Genomic DNA, 22119 nt, shown 5'->3' with positions numbered 1-22119 from the left:
CCACAGAACGCCTGACACCAGGGGCCTGGCTGTGAGCCACGGTGTGGGACAGACACGGCCACACAGGGTCACCAAGCAGGGGGACATGTGGGAAATCCTGTTCCCTCCCCTTAGTGTTGCTGTGACCCTAAAAGTGCTCTGGAGACAATCTTAGAGACAAACGGAGCCCCAGCAAGGCTCCCCTCAGCACAGAGCCATCCCACGCCCAGGTTCACCTTGATACCGCCGGTGCTGGCCTCCTCACTCACGGCCAGTGTGGACCGCCCGGGCTCAGGGTGCCGGGGGCTCCGCGGGGCTGTCCTGTCCGGCCTCTGCAACAGACCAGACCCGCGGGGCTGTGATCAGGCCAGAGCCCGGGAAGCCCGTGCTCCTGCCCGGGGATGCCAGATCCGCACATGACACTGTCACCCAGATAATTAATGCTCTGCACGGAAGGTACATTTTCATTAAAACAAAAAACTAAGTATTCATGAAACAACCCCAGATTCAAGGCTTTAAGCCTATTAAGTGCCCTCCTTTCCTCGGCTCCTAGCGGATGGGAGCGCAGAGCTCCGGCCAGCGCGAGCTGGTCAGTCGCACAGCCCCAAGTTTCCCCAAGGCCCCTTGGGAGCTACGCCCACCAAAGACGGGCGCCGTGTGTGGGACACGGAAGGCCCGCGGTCCCAGAGGGGACAGAGGCGCCACCCCGCAGATGCCCACGATCGCCTGCCGCTGAGGCCGCGGGGGGCCCGAGGCGCTCACGAGGCCCACGTGTTCATGGTGTCTGCTCAGCAGTTTGCCCACAATTCCAGGGCCAGTGGAAAAGGGGAGGAGGGGGGGCGCATGAGGGCCGAAGTTCCTCAAAAGGCAGGGGGAGAAGACCGAGCCCCTGGGGCAGCTTGGTAAGAAGGCCCTGGGGGCAGCAGTCATCTCTGACGTGGAGGACAGAGCCCTCCCAGCTCCCTGTCAGCCAACCCTGACACGCTCATGAAAGCTTCCACTCCCTCCAAGCAAAGCAAAAACAAGTGGGACCACGTGTGACTGAAAGGCCCCTGCCCAGAGAGGGAGCCGCCACCACCACAGAGGTGGCGGGCTGAGAGGGGGCATTCGGGAACGGCTATTTCTGGAGGGGTTGGCATCTGAAATACATAAAGAACCCATAAAACTGAGTATCAAAAACAATCTGATGCACAGAGCACCTCAAGAGACATTTCTCCAAAGAAGACAGACGGCCAATGGCACGTGAAGAGATGCTCCACACGGCTGATCACCCAGGAGATGCAGACCCAGGCCACATGGAGGGATCCCCCCAGCGGTCGGAACGGCTATCAGCAACATGATTAGAGAGGAGGGCTGGTGAAGAGAGGAGAAAAGGGGGCCCCGGGCCCTGCTGCTGGGATTCCAACTGGGGCAGCCACTGTGGAAAGCACATGGAAGAGGTTCCTCAAAAAAATTAAAAACAGAAATGTCATACAATCCAGTAATTCTACTTCTGGGTAGTTATTTGAAGAAAATGGAGACACTAATTCAAAAAGATATCTGTACCCCTATATTCACTGCAGCATTATTTACAACAGCCAAGATGTGGAAACAAACCCAGTGCCCATTAACAGATGATGGAATAAAGAAGAGGCATTTTACACACACACACACACACACACACAGTGAAATATTACTCAGCCAATTAAAAAGAATGAAATCTTGTGGAAAGTAGTATGGAGGTTCCTCAAAATGCTCAAAATAGAAATACCATTTGACCCAGGAATCCCACTTCTAGGAATTTACCCTAAGAATGCAAAAGTCCAATTTGAAAAAGACAGATGTACCACTATGTTTATCGCAGCACTATTTACAATAGCCAACAAATGGAAGCAACCTAAGTGTCCATCAGTAGATGAATGGATAAAGATGAGGTGGTACATATACACAATGGAATACTATTCAGCCATAAGAAGAAAACAAATCCTACCATTTGCAACAACAGGGATGGAGCTAGAGGGTATTATGCTCAGTGAAATAAGCCAGGCGGAGAAAGACAAGTACCAAATGATTTCACTCATCTGTGGAGTATAAGAACAAAGAAAAACTGAAGGAACAAAACAGCAGCAGAATCACAGAACCCGAGAATGGACTAACAGTTACCAAAGGGAAAGGGACTGGGGAGGTGGGAAGGGAGGGATAAGGGTGGGAAAAAAGAAAGGAGGCCTTACGATTAGCATGTATAGTGTGGAGGGGCATGGGGAGGGCTGTGCAACACAGAGAAGACAAGTAGTGATTTTACAGCATCTTACTACGCAGATGGACAGTGACTGTGAAGGGGTATGTGGGGGGGCCTTGGTGAAGGGGGAGCCTAGTTAACATAATGTTCTTCAGGTAATTGTAGATTAATTATACCAAAAAAAAAAAAAAAAAGCCAGATGGCTCCTGACGTATGACTGTGGATTACAGAGAACTGAATAAAGTCATACCCCCTATGAAAAAAAAACAATGAAATCTTGCCATTTGTGACAACATGGATGGAACTTTAAGGGTGTGTGGATAAAATGAGAATTCCTGTGGCCAGGATCCTCACCTGGCCCTGGTTGACTAGCTCACTGCACACCTGTGGGCAATACATGGCTGTTAACTCTTTAAAAAGAGCTCCGCCCAGTGCTCTGGGCACAACACAGTGGCAGGGCTTCAAGCCTGCAGGAGAGCAGAGCAGAGGCTGGAGTGGTGGCAGCGCCGAGGACAGAGGCCCAGAGGACGGCTGTGTGGAGCAGCTGTGCAGGCAGAGGGGCCCAGAGGCAGAGATCAGCTTGCCGCCTGCAGACTTGCTCTGACTGAACGGGATTTTACTGACTGACCTGCCACCTGGAAATAAAGTTGGGTATAAGTCTTTCACCCCAAGAATGTTTTGCTGTCAATTTCTTTGGTCACATTGAATCCATAGTGAACTTGCCTGGGGCTGAAACCCATTGGCAAGACAGAGTGTGAAGCTAAGTCAGAGAAAGACAAATACTGTATGATTCCACTTATATATGGAATCTAAAAAACAAAATAAATGAAAAACAAAAAACAAAAACCGGCTCATAACAGAGAACAAACCAGTGGTTGTGTAGAGCAGTGGGGAGAAGAGGACCAAGGGGGACAAACTCCCAATCACAAAATAAGTAAGCAGCAGGCATGGATGTAGAGCGTGGGGCACACAGTTGGTGACACTGCGGCATTCTTGTACCAGGACAGTGGCCATGCTTACGCGCTGAGCCTTTAGTGATATGCCTAACCAACCAACTGCTGTGACCACACCTGAAACTAACAGGATATCGTATGTCAATTACCTTCAGTGAGAAAACATTTCACTTCCTGGTTTCTTTAACTTTCATACAGAGGATAAAAGTGGTTAAAAAAAAAAAGGCTACAACCCACCCAGGCCCAACAGGTACCCCCCACCAGGAGCCTCCACACACGTTGTGTGCAGGTCCCAGAGCAGCAGGCAGGCCTGGGGACGCATAGACGGCAGCCGCCCTGAGAGGAGGGGTGGCGCCTCTCTGACTTCTCATCAGAGGACAGAGGTCGTAGGTCTGCTCGCAGCCGGACCCAACTTCACGGGCACAGACGTTTCTCTGCCACTGCAGCAGAGCTTCAAAGGAGACAGAGCAGAGCCACGCAGATCAGAGAGGAGGCACAGCAGATATATCAGTTCTGTGCAGACACAGACGCTCTCCTCTACCGAAATGGCCCCAAAGATCACATGGGCCCTGAGCACCATCAGCCACCAGAGAGACCCACTGACCTGGGGAAGGAACACATGCTCCCCAGCACCAGAACCATCATCCCCGTCATGGAAAACCTGCTGTAGAAGAAAACCCTGGACCCCAGACGGTTTGGCTGGTGAGCTTCAACAAATATTCAAGCAAGAAATAAATACCAGCCCTATATAATCTCTCTCAGAAGACAGAGAGGAACAGTTCCCAATTTATCCTGTGAGGCTAAAACCAGACAGACAATACAAGAGCCTCCAGGCTGACAGCCCTCATGGACCCAGATAGAAAAATGTTGACAATATACTAGCAAAGAGAACCCTGCAGACCTAACAATAGTCCATCATGATGAAGTGGGATTTTCCCTAGGACACAAGGTACAGTCAACATTCAAAAATAACATAATCTCCCCATGGTAATGGAAAGCCACATCCTTATAACAACAGATGCAGAGGAAGCATGACAAATGTCAACATCCATTCATGATAAAAGGCCTCAGCAAACTAGGGAACTTCCTCAAGCAGATGAAGCGCCCCCACAGGCTTCATGCGGAAGACGGAAGTCCCACTCTGACGGGGGCCAGGCGAGGACAGGCCCTCACCAGACCTGTGCACACGTCCTGGGAGTCCCAGCCAGAGCAGCAGGCAAGAAAGAGGGACAGAAGGCATTCACATGGCAGAGCGGCAGAAAGTATGCAGATGGCACAACTGTCTAGGTGGAAAATCCTACAACAGGGCTCGGAGCTGACAGGGAGGAGAGTCCGACTCAGGGCCAAGTTCAACCTATGACAGAATGTTTGACAAGTGCCAAACGACATCCCCCTGGGAAATGAAATAATTGGGTATAAATCTAACAAAGTGTTTACATATCTGAATGCTGACAGCTACAATACATCTAATAAAGACACGTTAAAAGATTTAAATACATGCAGATAAGAAGATTCAATAAAGTTCAAACATGATTATAGTCAAGATGTCAATGCTTGACCTAAATTGTTATGATAGCTTTATTAAGATATAATTCATGGACCATAATATATATCCTTTTAAAGCACACAATGCGAGTGATTTTTAGCATATTCACAGGGTTGTGCAACCATCAACACCAAAATGTCTAACTTGAGAATTTCATGAGCCCCAGAGCCCGCGTCTTGAGCGCTCACCCCCGGCCCCCAGTCATCTACGTCCTGGACGCTTCCCGTAAGCGGGATCATACAGTACACAGCCCCTTGTGCCTGGCATCTTTCACTTAGCACACTTTCAAGGCTCATCCATGCTGCAGTGCAACTGGTCCTTTATTATTATTATTTTTTTATCATTAATCTACAATTACATGAAGAACATTATGTTTACTAGGCTCCCCCCTTCACCAAGTCCCCCCCACACACCCCATTACAGTAACTGTCCATCATCGTAGTAAGATGCTATAGAATCACTACTTGTTTTCTCTGTGTTGCACAGCCCTCCCTATGCGCCCCCCACATTATACATGCTAATCATAATGCCCCCTTTCTTTTTCCCCACCCTTCCCACCCATCCTCCCCAGTCCCTTTCCCTTTGGTAACTGTTAGTCCATTCTTGGGTTCTGTGATTCTGCTGCTGTTTTGTTCCTTCAGGTTTTTTTGTTCTTATACTTCACATATGAGTGAAATCATTTGATACTTGTCTTTCTGTGCCTGGTTTATTTCACTGAGCATAATATCCTCTAGCTTCATCCATGTTGTTGAAAATGGTAGGATTTGTTTTCTTCTTATGGCTGAATAGTATTCCATTGTGTATATGTACCACATCTTCTTTATCCATTCATCTACTGATGGACACTTAGGTTGCTTCCATTTCGTGGCTATTGTAAATAGTGCTGTGATAAACATAGGGGTGCATCTGTCTTTTTCAAACTGGGCTGCTGCATTCTTGGGGTAAATTCCTAAAAGTGGAATTGCTGCGTCAAGTGGTATTTCTATTTTGAGCTTTTTGAGGAACCTCTATACTGCTTTCCAAAGTGGTGGAACTAATTTACACTCCCACTAGCAGTGTAGTGTACACTCCCTTTCTCCACAACCTCACCAACATTTGTTTTTGTTTGTCTTTTGGATGGTAGCAATCCTTACTGGTGTGAGGTGATATCTCATTGTGGTTTTAATTTGCATTTCTCTGATAACTAGCGATGTGGAGCATCTTTTCATGTGTCTGTTGGCTATCTGAATTTCTTCTTTGGAGAACTGTCTGTTCAGCTCCTCTGCCCATTTTTTAATTGGATTATTTGCTTTTTGTTTGTTGAGGTGCGTGAGCTCTTTATATATTTTGGATGTGAACCCTTTATTGGATCTGTCATTTATGAATATATCCTCCCATACTGTAGGGCGCCTTTTTGTTCAATTGATGGTGTCCTTTGCTGTATAGAAGCTTTTCAGTTTGATGTAGTCCCACTTGTTCATTTTTGCTTTTGTTTCCCTTGCCTGGTGAGATATGTTCATGAAGAAGTTCACTCATGTTTATGTCCATGAGATTTTTGCCTATGTTTTTTCCTAAGAGTTTTATGGTTTCATGACTTACATTCAGGTCTTTGATCCATTTCGAATTTACTTTTGTGTATGGGGTTAGACAGTGATCCAGTTTCATTCTCTTACATGTAGCTGTCCAGTTTTGCCAACAACATCTGTTGAAGAGGCTGTCACTTCCCCATTGTATGTCCATGGCTCCTTTATCGTATATTAATTGACCATATATGTTAGGATTAATGTCTGGAGTCTCTATTCTGTTCCACTGGTCTGTGGCTCTGTTCTTGTGCCAGTACCAAATTGTCTTGATTACTGTGGCTTTGTAGTAGAGCTTGAAGTTGGGGAGTGAGATCCCCCCTGCTTTATTCTTCCTTCTCAGGATTGCTTTGGCTATTCAGGGTCTTTGGTGTTTCCACATGAATTTTTGAACTATTTGTTCCAGTTTGTTGAAGAATGCTGTTGGTAATTTGATAGGGATTGCATCAAATCTGTATATTGCTTTGGGCAGGATGGCCATTTTGACGATATTAATTCTTCCTAGACAAGAGCATGGGAGGAGTTTCCATTTGTTAGTGTCCTCTTTAATTCCTCTTTAGAGTGTCTTATATTTAAGTTTTCAGGGTATAGGTCATTCACTTTTTTGGTTAGGTTTATTCCTAGGTATTTTATTCTTTTTGATGCAATTGTGAATGGAATTGTTTTCCTGATTTCTCTTTCTACTGGCTCATTGGTAGTGTATAGGAAAGCCACAGATTTCTGTGTGTTAATTTTGTATCCTGCAACGTTGCTGAATTTCGACATTAGTTCTAGTAGTTTTGGAGTGGAGTCTTTAGGTTTTTTAGGTACAATATCATGTCATCTGCAAATAGTGACAGTTTAACTTCTTCTTTACCGATCTGGATTCCTTGTATTTCATTGTTTTGTCTGATTGCCGTGGCTAGAACCTCCAGTACTATGTTGAATAACAGTGGGGAGAGTGGGCATCCCTGTCTTGTTCCCAATCTCAGAGGAAAAGCTTTCAGCTTCTCGCTGTTCAGTATGATGTTAGCTGTGGGTTTATCATAGATGGCCTTTATTATGTTGAGGTACTTGCTCTCTATACCCATTTTGTTGAGAGTTTTTATCATGAATGGATGCTGAATTTTGTGGAATGCTTTTTCAGCATCTATGGAGATGATCATGTGGTTTTTGTCCTTCTTTTTGTTGATGTGGTAGATGATGTTGATGGATTTTTGAATATCGTACCATCCTTGCATCCCTGGGATGAATCCCAATTGGTCATGGTGTATTATACTTTTGATGTATTTTTGAATGCAGTTTGCTAATATTTTGTTGAGTATTTTTGCATCTACGTTCATCAGGATTATTGGTCTGTAGTTTTCTTTTTTGGTGGGGTCTTTGCCTGGTTTTGGTATTAGGGTGATGTTGGCTTCATAGAATGAGTTTGGGAGTATTCCCTCCTCTTCTATTTTTTGGAAAACTTTAAGGAGAATGGGTATTACGTCTTCTCTGTATGTCTGATAAAATTCCGAGGTAAATCTGTCTGGTCTGGGGGTTTGGTTCTTGGGTAGTTTTTTGAGTACCGCTTCAGTTTCTTTGCTTGTAATTGGTTTGTTTAAATTTTGTGTTTCTTCCTTGGTCAGTCTTGGAAGGCTGTATTTTTCTAGGAAGTTGTCCATTTCTTCTGTGTTTTCCAGCTTGTTAGCATATAGGTTTTCATAGTATTCTCTAATAATTCTTTGTATTTCTGTGGTATCCATTGTGATTTTTCCTTTCTCATTTCTGATTCTGTTGATGTGTGTTGATTCTATTTTTCTCTTAATAAGTTTGGCTAGAGGCTTATCTATTTTATTTTCTCAAAGAACCAGCTCTTGGTTTCATTGATTTTTTTAGTTGTTTTATTCTTCTCAATTTTATTTATTTCTTCTCTGATCTTTATTATGTCCCTCCTTCTGCTGACTTTAGGCATCATCTGTTCTTCTTTTTCCAATTTCAATAATTGCGACGTTAGACTATTCATTTGGGATTGTATGCCTGGATTGCTATTACTTTCCTCTTAAGACTGCTTTTGCTGTGTCCCACAGAAGTTGGGGCTTTGTGTTGTTGTTGTCATTTGTTTCCATATATTCCTTGATCTCTATTTTAATTTGGTCGTTGATCCATTGATTATTTAGGAGCATGTTGTTAAGCCTCCATGTGTTTGTGAGACTTTTTGTTTTTTTTGTACAATTTACAAATAAAACTAGAGTTTTGTACCTTTGGGGTCTGAAAGGTTGGTTGGTAGAATTTTAATCTTTTGGAATTTACTGAGGCTCTTTTTGTGGCTAGGTATGTGGTCTGTTCTGGAGAATGTTCCATGTGCACTTGAGAAGAATGTGTATCCTGTTGCTTTTGAATGTAGGGTTCTATAGATGTCTGTTAGGTCCTTCTGTTATAGTGTGTTGTTCAGTGCCTCTATGTCCTTACTTATTTTCTGTCTGGTGGATCTATCCTTTGGAGTGAGTGGCATGTTGAGGTCTCCTAGAATGAATGCATTGCATTCTATTTCCTCCTTTAGTTCTGTTAGTATTTGTTTCACATATGCTGGTGCTCCTGTGTTGGGTGCATATATATTTATAATGGTTATATCCTCTTGTTGGCCTGAGCCCTTTATCATTATATAATGTCCTTCTTTATCTCGTTACTTTCTTTGTTTTGAAGTCTATTTTGTCTGATTCTAGTACTGCAACACCTTCTTTTTTCTCCCTGTTGTTTGCATGAAATATCTTTTTCCATCCCTTGACTTTTAGTCTGTGCATGTCTTTGGGTTTGAGGTGGGTCTCTTGTAAGCAGCATATAGATGGGTCTTGTTTTTATATCCATTCAGTGACTCTATGTCTTTTGATTGGTGCATTCAGTCCATTTACATTTAGGGTGATTATTGAAAGATATGTACTTATTGCCATTGCAGGCTTTAGATTTGTGGTTACCAAAGGTTCAAAGTTAGCTTCTTTAGTATCTTACTGTCTAACTTAAGTTGCTTATTGAGCTATTGTAAACACTGTCTGGTGATTCTTTATTTCTCTCCCTTCTTAATCCTCCTCCTCCATTCTTTATATATTGGTTGTTTTATTCTGTGCTCTTTTGTTTCCTTTAACTGCTTTTGTGGGTAGTTGATTTTATTTTTTGCCTTTAGTTAGTATTTGGTTGGTCTGCTTTCTTTGCTGTGATTTTATTTTCTCTGGAGACATCTATTTAGTCTTAGGAGTGCTCCCATGTAGAACAGTCCCTCTAAAATACCCTGTAGGTGTGGTTTGTGGGAGGCAAATTCCCTCAACTTTTGCTTCTCTGGGAATTGTTTAATCCCTCCTTCATATTTAAATGATTATCGTGCTGGATACAGTATCCTTGGTTCAAGGCCCTTCTGTTTCATTGCATTAAATATATCATGCCATTCTCTTCCGGCCTGTAAGGTTTCTGTTGAGAAGTGTGATGATAGCCTGATGGGTTTTCCTTTGTAGGTGACCTTTTTCCTCTCTCTAGCTGCCTTTAAAACTCTGTCCTTGTCCTTGGTCTTTGCCATTTTATTTGTTATGTGTCTTGGTGTTGTCCTCCTTGGGTCCCTTCTGTTGGGAGTTCTGTGTACTTCCGTGGTCTGATCGATTATTTCCTCCCCCAGTTTGGGGTAGTTTTCAGCAATTATTTATTCAAATACACTTTCCATCCCTTTTCCTCTCTCTTCTTCTTCTGGTACCCCTATAACACTGATATTTTTCCTTTTGATTGGTCACACAGTTCTCTTAATATTGTTTCATTCCTAGAGATCATTTTATTTCTCTCTGCATCAGCTTCTCTGTGTTCCTGTTCTCTGATTTCTATTTCATTAACGGCCTCTTGCACCTCATCCAGTCTGCTCTTAAGTCATTCCAGAGATTGTCTCCTTTATGTAAACTCCCTCCGGACATCATCCCTTAACTCTTGCATATTTCTCTGAAGATCCATCAGCATGGTTATGACCTTTATTTTGAATTCTTTTTCAGGGAGACTGGTTAGGTCTATCTCCCCAGATTCCTTCTCAGGGGAGGATGTCTGGGTTAGTCTGGTTTGTATCAAATTCTTCTGCCTTTTCATGGCGATAGAGGCAGTTGTCGGGAGCTGGCGCGTTTGTCGGCTGGGAGAACGTCCCTTCTTGCTGGTTTGTGGCCTTCCTCTCCTGGGAGAACAGTGACCCCTAGTAGCTTGTGCTGGGCAGCTGCACGCAGACACTGCCTCTGATTCTTGCCCGGTTGCTGTGGAGTAAGCTCCGTGGTTGCTGTGGGCACGGCCTGCCTCAGGCTGCTGCTCCCAATATGGCAGTGTGGCGTTGGAGGGGAAACGGGCAGGAGACTGTTTATCTCCGTGAGGGGCCTCCGAGCTGCGCTGCCGCCCAGGAGGTTAGGGCACCTGGAATTCCCCAGGATTCCCAGCAGCTGGGCTGTGTCCCGGGACGCTTCTGTCCAGCTGTGGGGTCCCTGTCCCTTTAAGACTTTCAAGAAGCACTTGCTTTTTTTTGTCCCGGGTGCGCCAGCTGCGGGGACCTGCTCACAGGTCTTACTGTCCTGTTTCCCTAGTGTCCAGCACCCCACGCACTGTGTCTGTGCTCCAGTGTGGATGGCTAGGGCTGGGTGTTTAGCAGCCCTGGGCTCCCTCTCCCTCCCCGTTCTGACTCCTCTCCTCCCGCTGGGAGCTGGGGTGAGGGGAGCTTGGGTCCTGCCGGGCCGCGGCTTGTATCTTACCCCCTTTGCAAGGTGCTGGGTTCTCACAGGTGTAGATGTAGCCTGGCTGTTGTCCTGTATCTTCTGTTCTCTCTTTTAGGGAGAGTTGTATTTGTTGTATTTTCAAAAATATATATGGTTTTGGGAGATTTCCACTGCTCTACTCATGCCGCCATCTCGGCTTCTCCCTCTCTACTCTTTTTTTATTGCTGAATAATATTCCATTGAAGGTATGTCATGTTTTATTTTTCCATTCATCAATTAATGCACATTGGGGTTATTTCCATTTCTCACTATGATCAATAGGGTGATAGAAAAATTTGTGAACAAGTTTTTGTGGACATATATTTTCACTTCTCCTGGGTAAATACTTAGCAGTGGAATTGCTGGCTTAAGACAGTGGTTCTATGTTTAACTTGGAGGAAGTTCCTGACTGTTAGAATCTCCCCAGTTCTTCCTACATTGATCTACGGATTTAACACAATCCCAGTCTACATAACCAGCAAAATTCTGTAATTTATATCAGAGGAAGAGGAACTAGAACAGCCAAATAATTTAAGAAGAAAAAATCATAGCATTCCTAAGACCTGATATGACGATATAACATGAATTTGCATTAATCAGGCAGCTGTTCAAGGACAGACAGACAAGTGGAGCCACAGAGAGGGTCTAGGCATATGTGCACCAGTCCTGGTGCCCGGCTTTGACACAGGTGCACAGTTCAAGGAGAAAGGACAATCTTTTCAACAAAGTGAGCCAGAATAACTGGCATCGACATGAATAAAAATAATCCTCAACCTACCCACAGACCATGAACAGAAATTAACTCAAAATGGATCTTAGACCTAAGTGTAAAAAGGGAAAACTATAAAATTCTTGGTGTGATCTGTAAACAGACCAACTGATACAAAGGATTTCATCAGAATTAAAAATTGGTGCTTTTCAAATCATACAGAGAAGGAGAGAACATTGCTGAGAAAATATTTGCAAATCACCTATCTGACCCAGGAGTTATATTTGAAATATATGAAGAGCTCTCAAAACTCAACAAGAAAACAAACCAACCTAAAAATGGGCAAAAGATTGAGAATACTTCACCAAAGAAGCCCCATGAATGCCACATCACTCACCCCTCTCCAAATGCTAAAGGAACGCTGAGAACCCTGGACTCAAGGACACGAGCAGCTACCCTCTCACTGTGCCAAGGCTGCGCCATGTGGCGCACAGAATCTCCACAGAACCCTCACGGGACCCAGCAGCCCCGCTCCTGGGTGTTTACACCTGAGTAAAGGGCTCTGCACACAAATTACTCCCAGGAATCAAAAATGGGAAAAAGCATCCTTGGGCTGCTCAGGTCCATCGACGCCCATGAGGACTCAGACACACCATGACAGGAGGGAAGGGCCCTTCAAAAGGTCACACGCTGCACATTCCTCTTACTTGGACAACATACAACAGAAGCAGAGACGGGGGAGGGGCCTGCCCGCCCGCAGGGGTCAGGTGTGGCCACACAGCTGGTCACATGCCTACACAAGCATGAAAACTTGGTATGTCACCCCAACAAGTGCCAGATTTTACTGCATATCAATCAAAAAATGATTTTTAAGAAGTTTTCATTGTAAAAAAAGTAAAGCAAATCACTGACACAAAATAACCTATGTGTAAAGAGAAAGAATTAGGCATTCCACAAAAAAAGTCTGTCAGACTACAGAATCAGGAAAATTATCAATCATTAGGTAAAAGTAAAAAAAACTGAGTCAAAATTTCCTTTCACGGACAAGAATCACATTTCACCTCACGGCGAGGGTCAGCATGTCCCAGTGTGAACAGAGCAGAGAATCCACTAAAACGTTAAGACACCCGACACCTGGTGCAGCCGGGGAGGTGGAGCCCGCAGGGCATGGGCACCTACGCGCATTGCCTGCAGGGTCTCTTCGGGCCTGGACGCAGCCCCGCGTGGCCCAGCCTTCCCCCGGCTCCCTGCGCCCAGCCTCCTCCTGAGGGAGTCATTGTCCTGTAGCAGCGTGTCCACCAGCCGGACCTGGAGCTCTGCTGTCATTTCCTTCTTGAAAAGGAGAAGACAAAAATAAACAAGAAAGAATTTTATTGTTAAAAGGCACACAAGCTGCTTGTGTCTTTATTGTTGGTTACTGCAGGGTCATGATTTTAGGCGTATTTGGGGTTCAGTGGGAAGATTGTGGGGCTGGGTAGGACCGTCCGTCTAGGACAGCAAATAATAAAAACCTAACGAATCACGTTTCTCTTCAATCTTCTGTAAACAGACCTGCAAAACACCAGGCTGCCTGAAGGATGTACATCTGTACCAACAGCCAGACGGCCCCACGAACAGGGCACACACACTTGAACAGGGGACACTGTGTGTTCTCCGGAGGGGCCAATGGAAAAGGCCCACAAATGCCCATCATCCCATCATCGGTGCCACTCTGGCTGGGTCAGGGTGGGGCCGTGAGATCAGCACAGACAAGAGGGGCGGCACCAGCCCCAACTGGTCCAGCTCGGTGGGTGGGCGGGGGCACAGATCAGCTCTCCTGCTGCCCAACATGCATGCTGCTGTCATGATCAGCGTCCTATTTGCTAATGGTCACAAAACCAGGGCTTTGAACAGGGAGCTCAGCATCCCGGGGCCGGGCCGAGAGTGTTCCTCTAGCTCAGGTTCAGCCCCGGCATTCCTGGGGGAGCTGCTGGGCTGGCACAGGGCTGGGGGACACGGGAGGGGCATGGCTGCCCTGACCTGGGAGGGCCTGGCGGTCATGCAGCTGGGGGGCTTCATCCTCCACCCACCCAGCACACGGGAGAAGGGGGGGGAGGAAGTGGGGGAGGCAGCCAAGTGCAGGCTGCACCTTCCCACCTGTGAGGAGTCTGTGGCACTCAGTTCAGACTTGAGTTCCTCTAATGTTCTCAGCAAAGATGCCACTGCTTTCTCGTTGGATGATGTCCAATCATTGATTGTCCTGTAAGAATAAATGGACATTTAAAGACTCACATGGATGCCGACAGTCGTCCAAAGCCTCCAAGGACTCTGGAGAGACAGTGAGGGGGTTGGTGCGGCACCGGGAGGACACACGTGTGGACCGCTGGTGAACACACGTGTGAGCTGCTTCATCAAGTTGTGTTCTGTCCATAAGCGGGGGCTGGGAGCCTCTTGGATGACGGGGACAGCTGTGAGGTGGTGCAGCCCCGAGGATACAGCCTGAAGCCCAGAGGTTTGGGGGGCCTCCTTCTCCTTCCCACTGGGCTCCCGAGTCTGCTGCTCAGCACTGTCAGGAGGAAACTGCCCAGAGGCGATGCTGCTAAGACAGATCTGACCACAGACGGGAGAACTGTATTTTCTGAGTTGCTGTGTTCACAGAAAAGGGCAAGCAGGAATCTTTCTGGTTGTACAAAATGCCAGGGTCCCGGCTCCTTGACCATGCGGACGCATCCTGGTCATGGCCCCTCAGGGGGCAGACGCAGGACCCAGGGGCACCCCAAGCTTGGGCAGGAAGGGGCAGGCATCGGGCTGGACCCCCAGGGTAACGTGTATAAAGGCACAGGAAGAGCTTGGGCTTCTGTCACAGGACACCACTGCCACCCACCATGCAAACCCGTGGGGAAGAAGCAGTCTTGTTAGAGCAGGGACCTGACCAGACACAACTAGACCCGAGAGCGTCCACTGCCCTGGGGTGCGCCTGTGCTCTGAGGGACTTGCCTGTCTACAGCCTGGCTGATAAAGCTGGTCAGAAGCCCAGCCACCCAGAGCAGCTGCTGCCGAGTCTTCTCCAGGCCCTGCTGCTGCTCTCGGATGTGCTCGGACTCTGGGGAGGCACGGGCCTCTGCGCTGGCCTGCAGGTCCCTCACCGTCCGCTGCAGCTGCCGGATCCTATGCTCATCTCTCTGGCGCTGTAACTCGAGTTCTCGCTGGTGTTGGTGGCAAGCAACAGAGAAGTCCCTCACAGTCACACTCCAAGAGCCAAAGACCAGAAACCTTGCAGAGACACAGAGGCCCCTCCCCAGCACCGGCCCTTGGCTCAGGGGGCTGTCTGCACACAGCCCTCCACCGGGAGCCAGGACTTTACCCCCCAACACTACACACTGCACCTCCCACCACACGGGGTCAGGACAGCCCCTGCTCAGGGACACAGAATCATACTCCAGAGATTCCACAGTAAAGGCCCACCTTTCACGTTGGTGCACTATTAGGCCTCACCAGGCTCAGGTTAAGTAAGTAATCCTACCCCCAACCCAGGAAGAGGAGGTCTGGGACTCAAAAACAACAGGACGCTCCACAGGCCTGTTAGAGTCTCCCCAACACACACCCGCATGCAAACACATGTGTACTTACACAAAACATATACACTGACACATGGATAAGCATAAACAGAGCCGTGTGAGCATGAGCACAAATGCATGAGACACACACACGCATAGCATGGAGCCGGGGGCCTGAGCTCAGGGCCCTTTGGCCTCTAGGCTGGACCCAAGGAGCAGACACCTCCACAAGAGCATCACCCCCACCCTCGGGGGGGTCAATGAAGATGGCAGGACAAGAGCCCCACGCCTGGGGACACTTGGACAAGCTTGCCAAGCTGGGGAGCACCTTAGAGCCCAGAGCCAAGGGAACCCATGGCCACTCCTCCACGCCCTGTCCGCTTCCCCAGACTTCCACTGATGAAACTCTACAGCTACTTTGATGGCTATTCACCAGCACGCTACAACATGGACAGACCCTGAGAATGTTGTGAAAGGCCAGCGGGTATGTGGTTCCACATCCATCCAGGCCCACCGTGGGGAAGCTCCACAGGAACGAACAGGCATGTGGCCGCTGGGGGCTGGGCGGGGAGACGGGCGCCCGCTGGGGGTACAGGTCCATATCAGGGTGATGACCGTGTTCTAAAATCGGCAGTAGTGAGTGCGGCACAACTCTGAATACCCTAAAAACCACTGAATTGTTCAATTTAAATTGAACTCAATGGTATGTGAATTTTACCTGGGTAAAGCTGATGAGAAATATCAATCACATTCCTCATGTGAACTTACAAAGCTGATTTTGTAGCATTTTGGAATCTGATTTATCCTTGTAACATTTAGAAATCTAGTTTTGTTCTTAGAAAGAAATACTCATTTCTCAACTGTTTCATTCAAGTAAACCATTAAAAAGGCCAGCCCATTGGTTTTCCTTGTATGTTTTAAAAAACTTATTTGTATTTTCATGAAACACAAAAACACCAGATGTAAAGGTATTTTCTTACAGCTTTTAAAAAATATTTTTAAAAAGGGCAGAATAAATGTCAAACCATGAGAAGATTCAGGACATAATTTCCTCAGAAAGAAAGGCTTTTGGATACAGGGTGGGGCGGAAGATGGCGGCGTGAGTAGAGCAGCGGAAATCTCCTCCCAAAACAACATATATCTATGAAAATATAACAAAGACAACCCTTCCTAGAATAAAGACCAGAGGACACAGGACAATATCCAGACCACATCCACACCTGAGAGAACCCAGCGCCTCGCGAAGGGGGTAAGATACAAGCCCCGGCCCCGCGGGAGCCGAGCGCCCCTCCCCCCAGCTCCCGGCGGGAGAAGAGCAGGCAGAGCGGGAGGGAGACGGAGCCCAGGACTGCCGAACACCCAGCCCCAGCCATCCGGGCCAGAGTGTAGGGCCCTCGATACTGGGAAAACAGGGCAGCAAGAACAGTGAGCAGGCACTGGAGGCTGGGCGACAGAGGACATAAGAAAAGCGCGCGACCATTTTTTTTTTTTTGCTTTTTTGCTGCTTTGTTTTGGCGAGCGCTGTTTGGAAGTCTTAAAGGGACAGGGACCCCAATATTAGGGAAACAGGGCAGAAAGACCGGTGAGCAGAGGCCTGAGGCTGGCACCGGAGAATAAAGAAAAACGAACGACCACCTTTTTTTTTTTTTAAATAAAATTTTTTTTTTTTTTTTAATTAAAAAAATTTTTTTTCTTGTTTTTTTTTGTGGTCGTTGTTTTGTTTTGGCGGGTGCTTTTTGGAAGTCTTAAAGGGGCAGGGCGGGCCACTTAATTCAGAGGTAGGGAATCCGGGACCTCTGGGCACCCTAACCCCTGGGCTGCAGGGAGCAGGGAGGCCCCTTGCGGAGATAAATAGCCTCCCAGCAGCTCCTGCTCCAACGCGACTCCACCATTTTGGAGTAGCTGCCCGAGCCAGGCCATGCCCACAGCAACAGCGGAGATTAACTCCATAGCAGCCGGGCAGGAAGCAGAAACCCTGTCTGCGCGCAGCTGCGCAGCACAAGCCACTAGAGGCCGCTGTTCTCCCAGGAGAGGAGGGCCACAAACCAACAAGAAAGGAAGTCCTTCCAGCCGTCACTCGTCCCAGTTCTGCAGACTATTCCTATCACCATGAAAAGGCAAAGCTACAGGCAGACAAAGATCACAGAGACAACACCAGAGAAGGAGACAGACCTAACCAGTCTTCCTGACAAAGAATTCAAAATAAGAATCATAAACATGCTGACAGAGATGCAGAGAAATACGCAAGAAAAATGGGATGAAGTCCGGAAAGAGATCACAGATGCCAGAAAGGAGATCGCAGAAATGAAACAAACTCTGGAAGGGTTTATAAGCAGAATGGATAGAATGCAAGAGGCCATTGATGGAATTGAAATCAGAGAACAGGAACGCATGGAAGCTGACATAGAGAGAGACAAAAGGATCTCCAGGAATGAAACAATATTAAGAGAACTGTGTGACCAATCTAAAAGGAGCAATATCCGTATTATAGGGGTCCCAGAAGAAGAAGAGAGAGGCAAAGAGATGGAAAGTATCTTAGAAGAAATAATTGCTGAAAACTTCCCCACACTGGGGGAGGAAGTAATCAAACAGACCACGGAAATACACAGAACCCCCAACAGAAAGGATCCAAGAAGGGCAACACCAAGACACATAATAATTAAAATGGCAAAGATCAAGGACAAGGAAAGAGTGTTAAAGGCAGCTAGAGAGAAAAAGGTCACCTATAAAGGAAAACCCATCAGGCTAACGTCAGATTTCTCAACAGAAACCCTACAGGCCAGAAGAGAATGGCATGATATATTTAATACAATGAAACAGAAGGGCCTTGAACCAAGGATAATGTATCCAGCACGACTATCATTCAAATATGACGGTGGGATTAAACAATTCCCAGACAAACAAAAGCTGAGGGAATTTGCTTTCCACAAACCACCTCTACAGAACATCTTACAGGGACTGCTCTAGATGGGAGCACTCCTAGAAGGAGCACAGCACAAAACACCCAACATATGAAGAATCGAGGAGGAGGAACAAGAAGGGAGAGAAGAAAAGAATCTCCAGACAGTGTATATAACAGCTCAATAAGCGAGCTAAGTTAGGCAGTAAGATACTAAAGAGGCTAACCTTGAACCTTTGGTAACCACGAATTTAAAGCCTGCAATGGCAATAAGTACATATCTTTCAATAGTCACCCTAAATGTTAATGGGTTGAATGCACCAATCAAAAGACACAGAGTAACAGAATGGATAAAAAAGCAAGACCCATCTATATGCTGCTTACAAGAAACTCACCTCAAACCCAAAGACATGTACAGACTAAAAGTCAAGGGATGGAAAAACATATTTCAAGCAAACAACAGTGAGAAGAAAGCAGGGGTTGCAGTACTAATATCAGACAAAATAGACTTCAAAACAAAGAAAGTAACAAGAGATAAAGAAGGACACTACATAATGATAAAGGGCTCAGTCAAACAAGAGGATATAACCATTCTAAATATATATGCACCCAACACAGGAGCACCAGCATATGTGAAACAAATACTAACAGAACTAAAGGGGGATATAGACTGCAATGCATTCATTCTAGGAGACTTCAACACACCACTCACCCCAAAGGATAGATCCACTGGGCAGAAAATAAGTAAGGACACGGAAGCACTGAACAACACAGTAGAGCAGATGGACCTAATAGACATCTATAGAACTCTACATCCAAAAGCAGCGGGATATACATTCTTCTCAAGTGCACATGGAACATTCTCCAGAATAGACCACATACTAGGCCACAAAAAGAGCCTCAGAAAATTCCAAAAGATTGAAATCCTACCAACCAACTTTTCAGACCACAAAGGCATAAAACTAGAAATAAACTGTACAAAGAAAGCAAAGAGGCTCACGAACACATGGAGGCTTAACAACATGCTCCTAAATAATCAATGGATCAATGACCAAATCAAAATGGAGATCCAGCAATATATGGAAACAAATGACAACAACAACACTAAGCCCCAACTTCTCTGGGACACAGCAAAAGCAGTCTTAAGAGGAAAGTATATAGCAATCCAAGCATATTTAAAAAAGGAAGAGCAATCCCAAATGAATGGTCTAATGTCACAATTATCGAAATTGGAAAAAGAAGAACAGATGAGGCCTAAGGTCAGCAGAAGGAGGGACATAATAAAGATCAGAGAAGAAATAAATAAAATTGAGAAGAATAAAACAATAGCAAAAATCAATGAAACCAAGAGCTGGTTCTTCGAGAAAATAAACAAAATAGATAAGCCTCTAGCCAGACTTATTAAGAAGAAAAGAGAGTCAACACAAATCAACAGTATCAGAAACGAGAAAGGAAAAATCACGACGGACCCCACGGAAATGCAAAGAATTATTGGAGAATACTATGAAAACCTATATGCTAACAAGCTGGGAAACCTAGGAGAAATGGACAACTTCCTAGAAAAATATAACCTTCCAAGATTGACCCAGGAAGAAACAGAAAATCTAAACAGACCAATTACCAGCAATGAAATTGAAGAGGTAATCAAAAAACTACCAAAGAACAAAACCCCCGGGCCAGATGGATTTACCTCGGAATTTTATCAGACATACAGGGAAGACATAATACCCATTCTCCTTAAAGTTTTCCAAGAAATAGAAGAGGAGGGGATACTCCCAAACTCATTCTATGAAGCTAACATCACCCTAATACCAAAACCAGGCAAAGACCCCACCAAAAAAGAAAACTACAGACCAATATCCCTGATGAACGTAGATGCAAAAATACTCAACAAAATATTAGCAAACCGAATTCAAAAATACATCAAAAGGATCATACACCATGACCAAGTGGGATTCATTCCAGGGATGCAAGGATGGTACAACATTCGAAAGTCCATCAACATCATCCACCACATCAACAAAAAGAAGGACAAAAACCACATGATCATCTCAATAGATGCTGAAAAAGCATTTGACAAAGTTCAACATCCATTCATGTTAAAAACTCTCAGCAAAATGGGAATAGAGGGCAAGTACCTCAACATAATAAAGGCCATCTATGATAAACCCACAGCCAACATTATATTGAACAGCGAGAAGCTGAAAGCATTTCCTCTGAGATCGGGAACTAGACAGGGATGCCCACTCTCCCCACTGTTATTTAACATAGTACTGGAGGTCCTAGCCACGGCAATCAGACAAAATAAAGAAATACAAGGAATCCAGATTGGTAAAGAAGAAGTTAAACTGTCACTATTTGCAGATGACATGATACTGTACATAAAAAACCCTAAAGACTCCACCCCAAAACTACTAGAACTGATATCGGAATACAGCAAAGTTGCAGGATACAAAATCAACACACAGAAATCTGTGGCTTTCCTATATACTAACAATGAACCAACAGAGAGAGAAATCAGGAAAACAACTCCATTCACAATTGCATCAAAAAAAATAAAATACCTAGGAATAAACCTAACCGAAGAAGTGAAAGACTTATACTCTGAAAACTACAAGTCACTCTTAAGAGAAATTAAAGGGGACACTAACAGATGGAAACTCATCCCATGCTCGTGGCTAGGAAGAATTAATATCGTTAAAATGGCCATCCTGCCCAAAGCAATATACAGATTTGATGCAATCCCTATGAAACTACCAGCAACATTCTTCAATGAACTGGAACAAATAATTCAAAAATTCATATGGAAACACCAAAGACCCCGAATAGCCAAAGCAATCCTGAGAAAGAAGAATAAAGTTGGGGGGATCTCACTCCCCAACTTCAAGCTCTACTATAAAGCCATAGTAATCAAGACAATTTGGTACTGGCACAAGAGCAGAGCCACAGACCAATGGAACAGACTAGAGAATCCAGACATTAACCCAGACATATATGGTCAATTAATATTTGATAAAGGAGCCATGGACATACAATGGCGAAATGACAGTCTCTTCAACAGGTGGTGCTGGCAAAACTGGACAGCTACATGTAGGAGAATGAAACTGGACCATTGTCTAACCCCATATACAAAAGTAAACTCAAAATGGATCAAAGACCTGAATGTAAGCCATGAAACCATTAAACTCCTGGAAGAAAACATAGGCGAAAACCTCTTAGACATAAACATGAGTGACCTCTTCTTGAACATATCTCCCCGGGCAAGGAAAACAACAGCAAAAATGAGTAAGTGGGACTATATTAAGCTGAAAAGCTTCTGTACAGCAAAAGACACCATCAATAGAACAAGAAGGATCCCTACAGTATGGGAGAATATATTTGAAAATGACACATCCGATAAAGGCTTGACGTCCAGAATATATAAGGAGCTCTCACGCCTCAACAAACAAAAAACAAATAACCCAATTAAAAAATGGGCAGAGGAACTGAACAGACAGTTCTCCAAAAAAGAAATACAGATGGCCAACAGACACATGAAAAGATGCTCCACATCGCTAATTATCAGAGAAATGCAAATTAAAACTACAATGAGGTATCACCTCACACCAGTAAGGATGGCTGCCATCCAAAAGACAAACAACAACAAATGTTGGCGAGGCTGTGGAGAAAGGGGAACCCTCCTACACTGCTGGTGGGAATGTAAGTTAGTTCAACCATTGTGGAAAGCAGTATGGAGGTACATCAAAATGCTCAAAACAGACTTACCATTTGACCCAGGAATTCCACTCCTAGGAATTTACCCTAAGAATGCAGCAATCAAGTTTGAGAAAGACAGATGCACCCCTATGTTTATTGCAGCACTATTTACAATAGCCAAGAATTGGAAGCAACCTAAATGTCCATCAATAGATGAATGGATAAAAAAGATGTGGTACATATACACAATGGAATACTACTCAGCTATAAGAAAAGGGCAAATCCAATCATTTGCAGCAACAT

General features: G+C 45.3%; 1 protein-coding gene across 5 annotated transcripts in view; it reads right to left on the bottom strand.

The window, feature by feature from the left end:
* The window catches only part of PCNT (pericentrin), a 144188-nt gene that overhangs the window by 6000 nt on the left and 116069 nt on the right, over positions 1-22119 (bottom strand). For 4 of the 5 annotated variants that reach the window (XM_057505619.1, XM_057505613.1, XM_057505624.1 and 1 more), the window contains 4 exons: positions 14662-14870; positions 13822-13924; positions 12865-13017; positions 216-311 (listed from right to left, as the gene is read on the bottom strand). In XM_057505619.1, the coding sequence (XP_057361602.1) occupies positions 216-311; positions 12865-13017; positions 13822-13924; positions 14662-14870 (561 nt within the window). The remainder of the gene's footprint in view (positions 1-215; positions 312-12864; positions 13018-13821; positions 13925-14661; positions 14871-22119) is intronic. The other variant, XM_057505615.1, reaches the window with a different exon arrangement.

This window comes from Manis pentadactyla, chromosome 1, assembly GCF_030020395.1.
Source record: "Manis pentadactyla isolate mManPen7 chromosome 1, mManPen7.hap1, whole genome shotgun sequence".
NCBI lineage: Eukaryota > Metazoa > Chordata > Mammalia > Pholidota > Manidae > Manis > Manis pentadactyla.
This window is presented reverse-complemented; position numbering and strand designations above follow the sequence as displayed.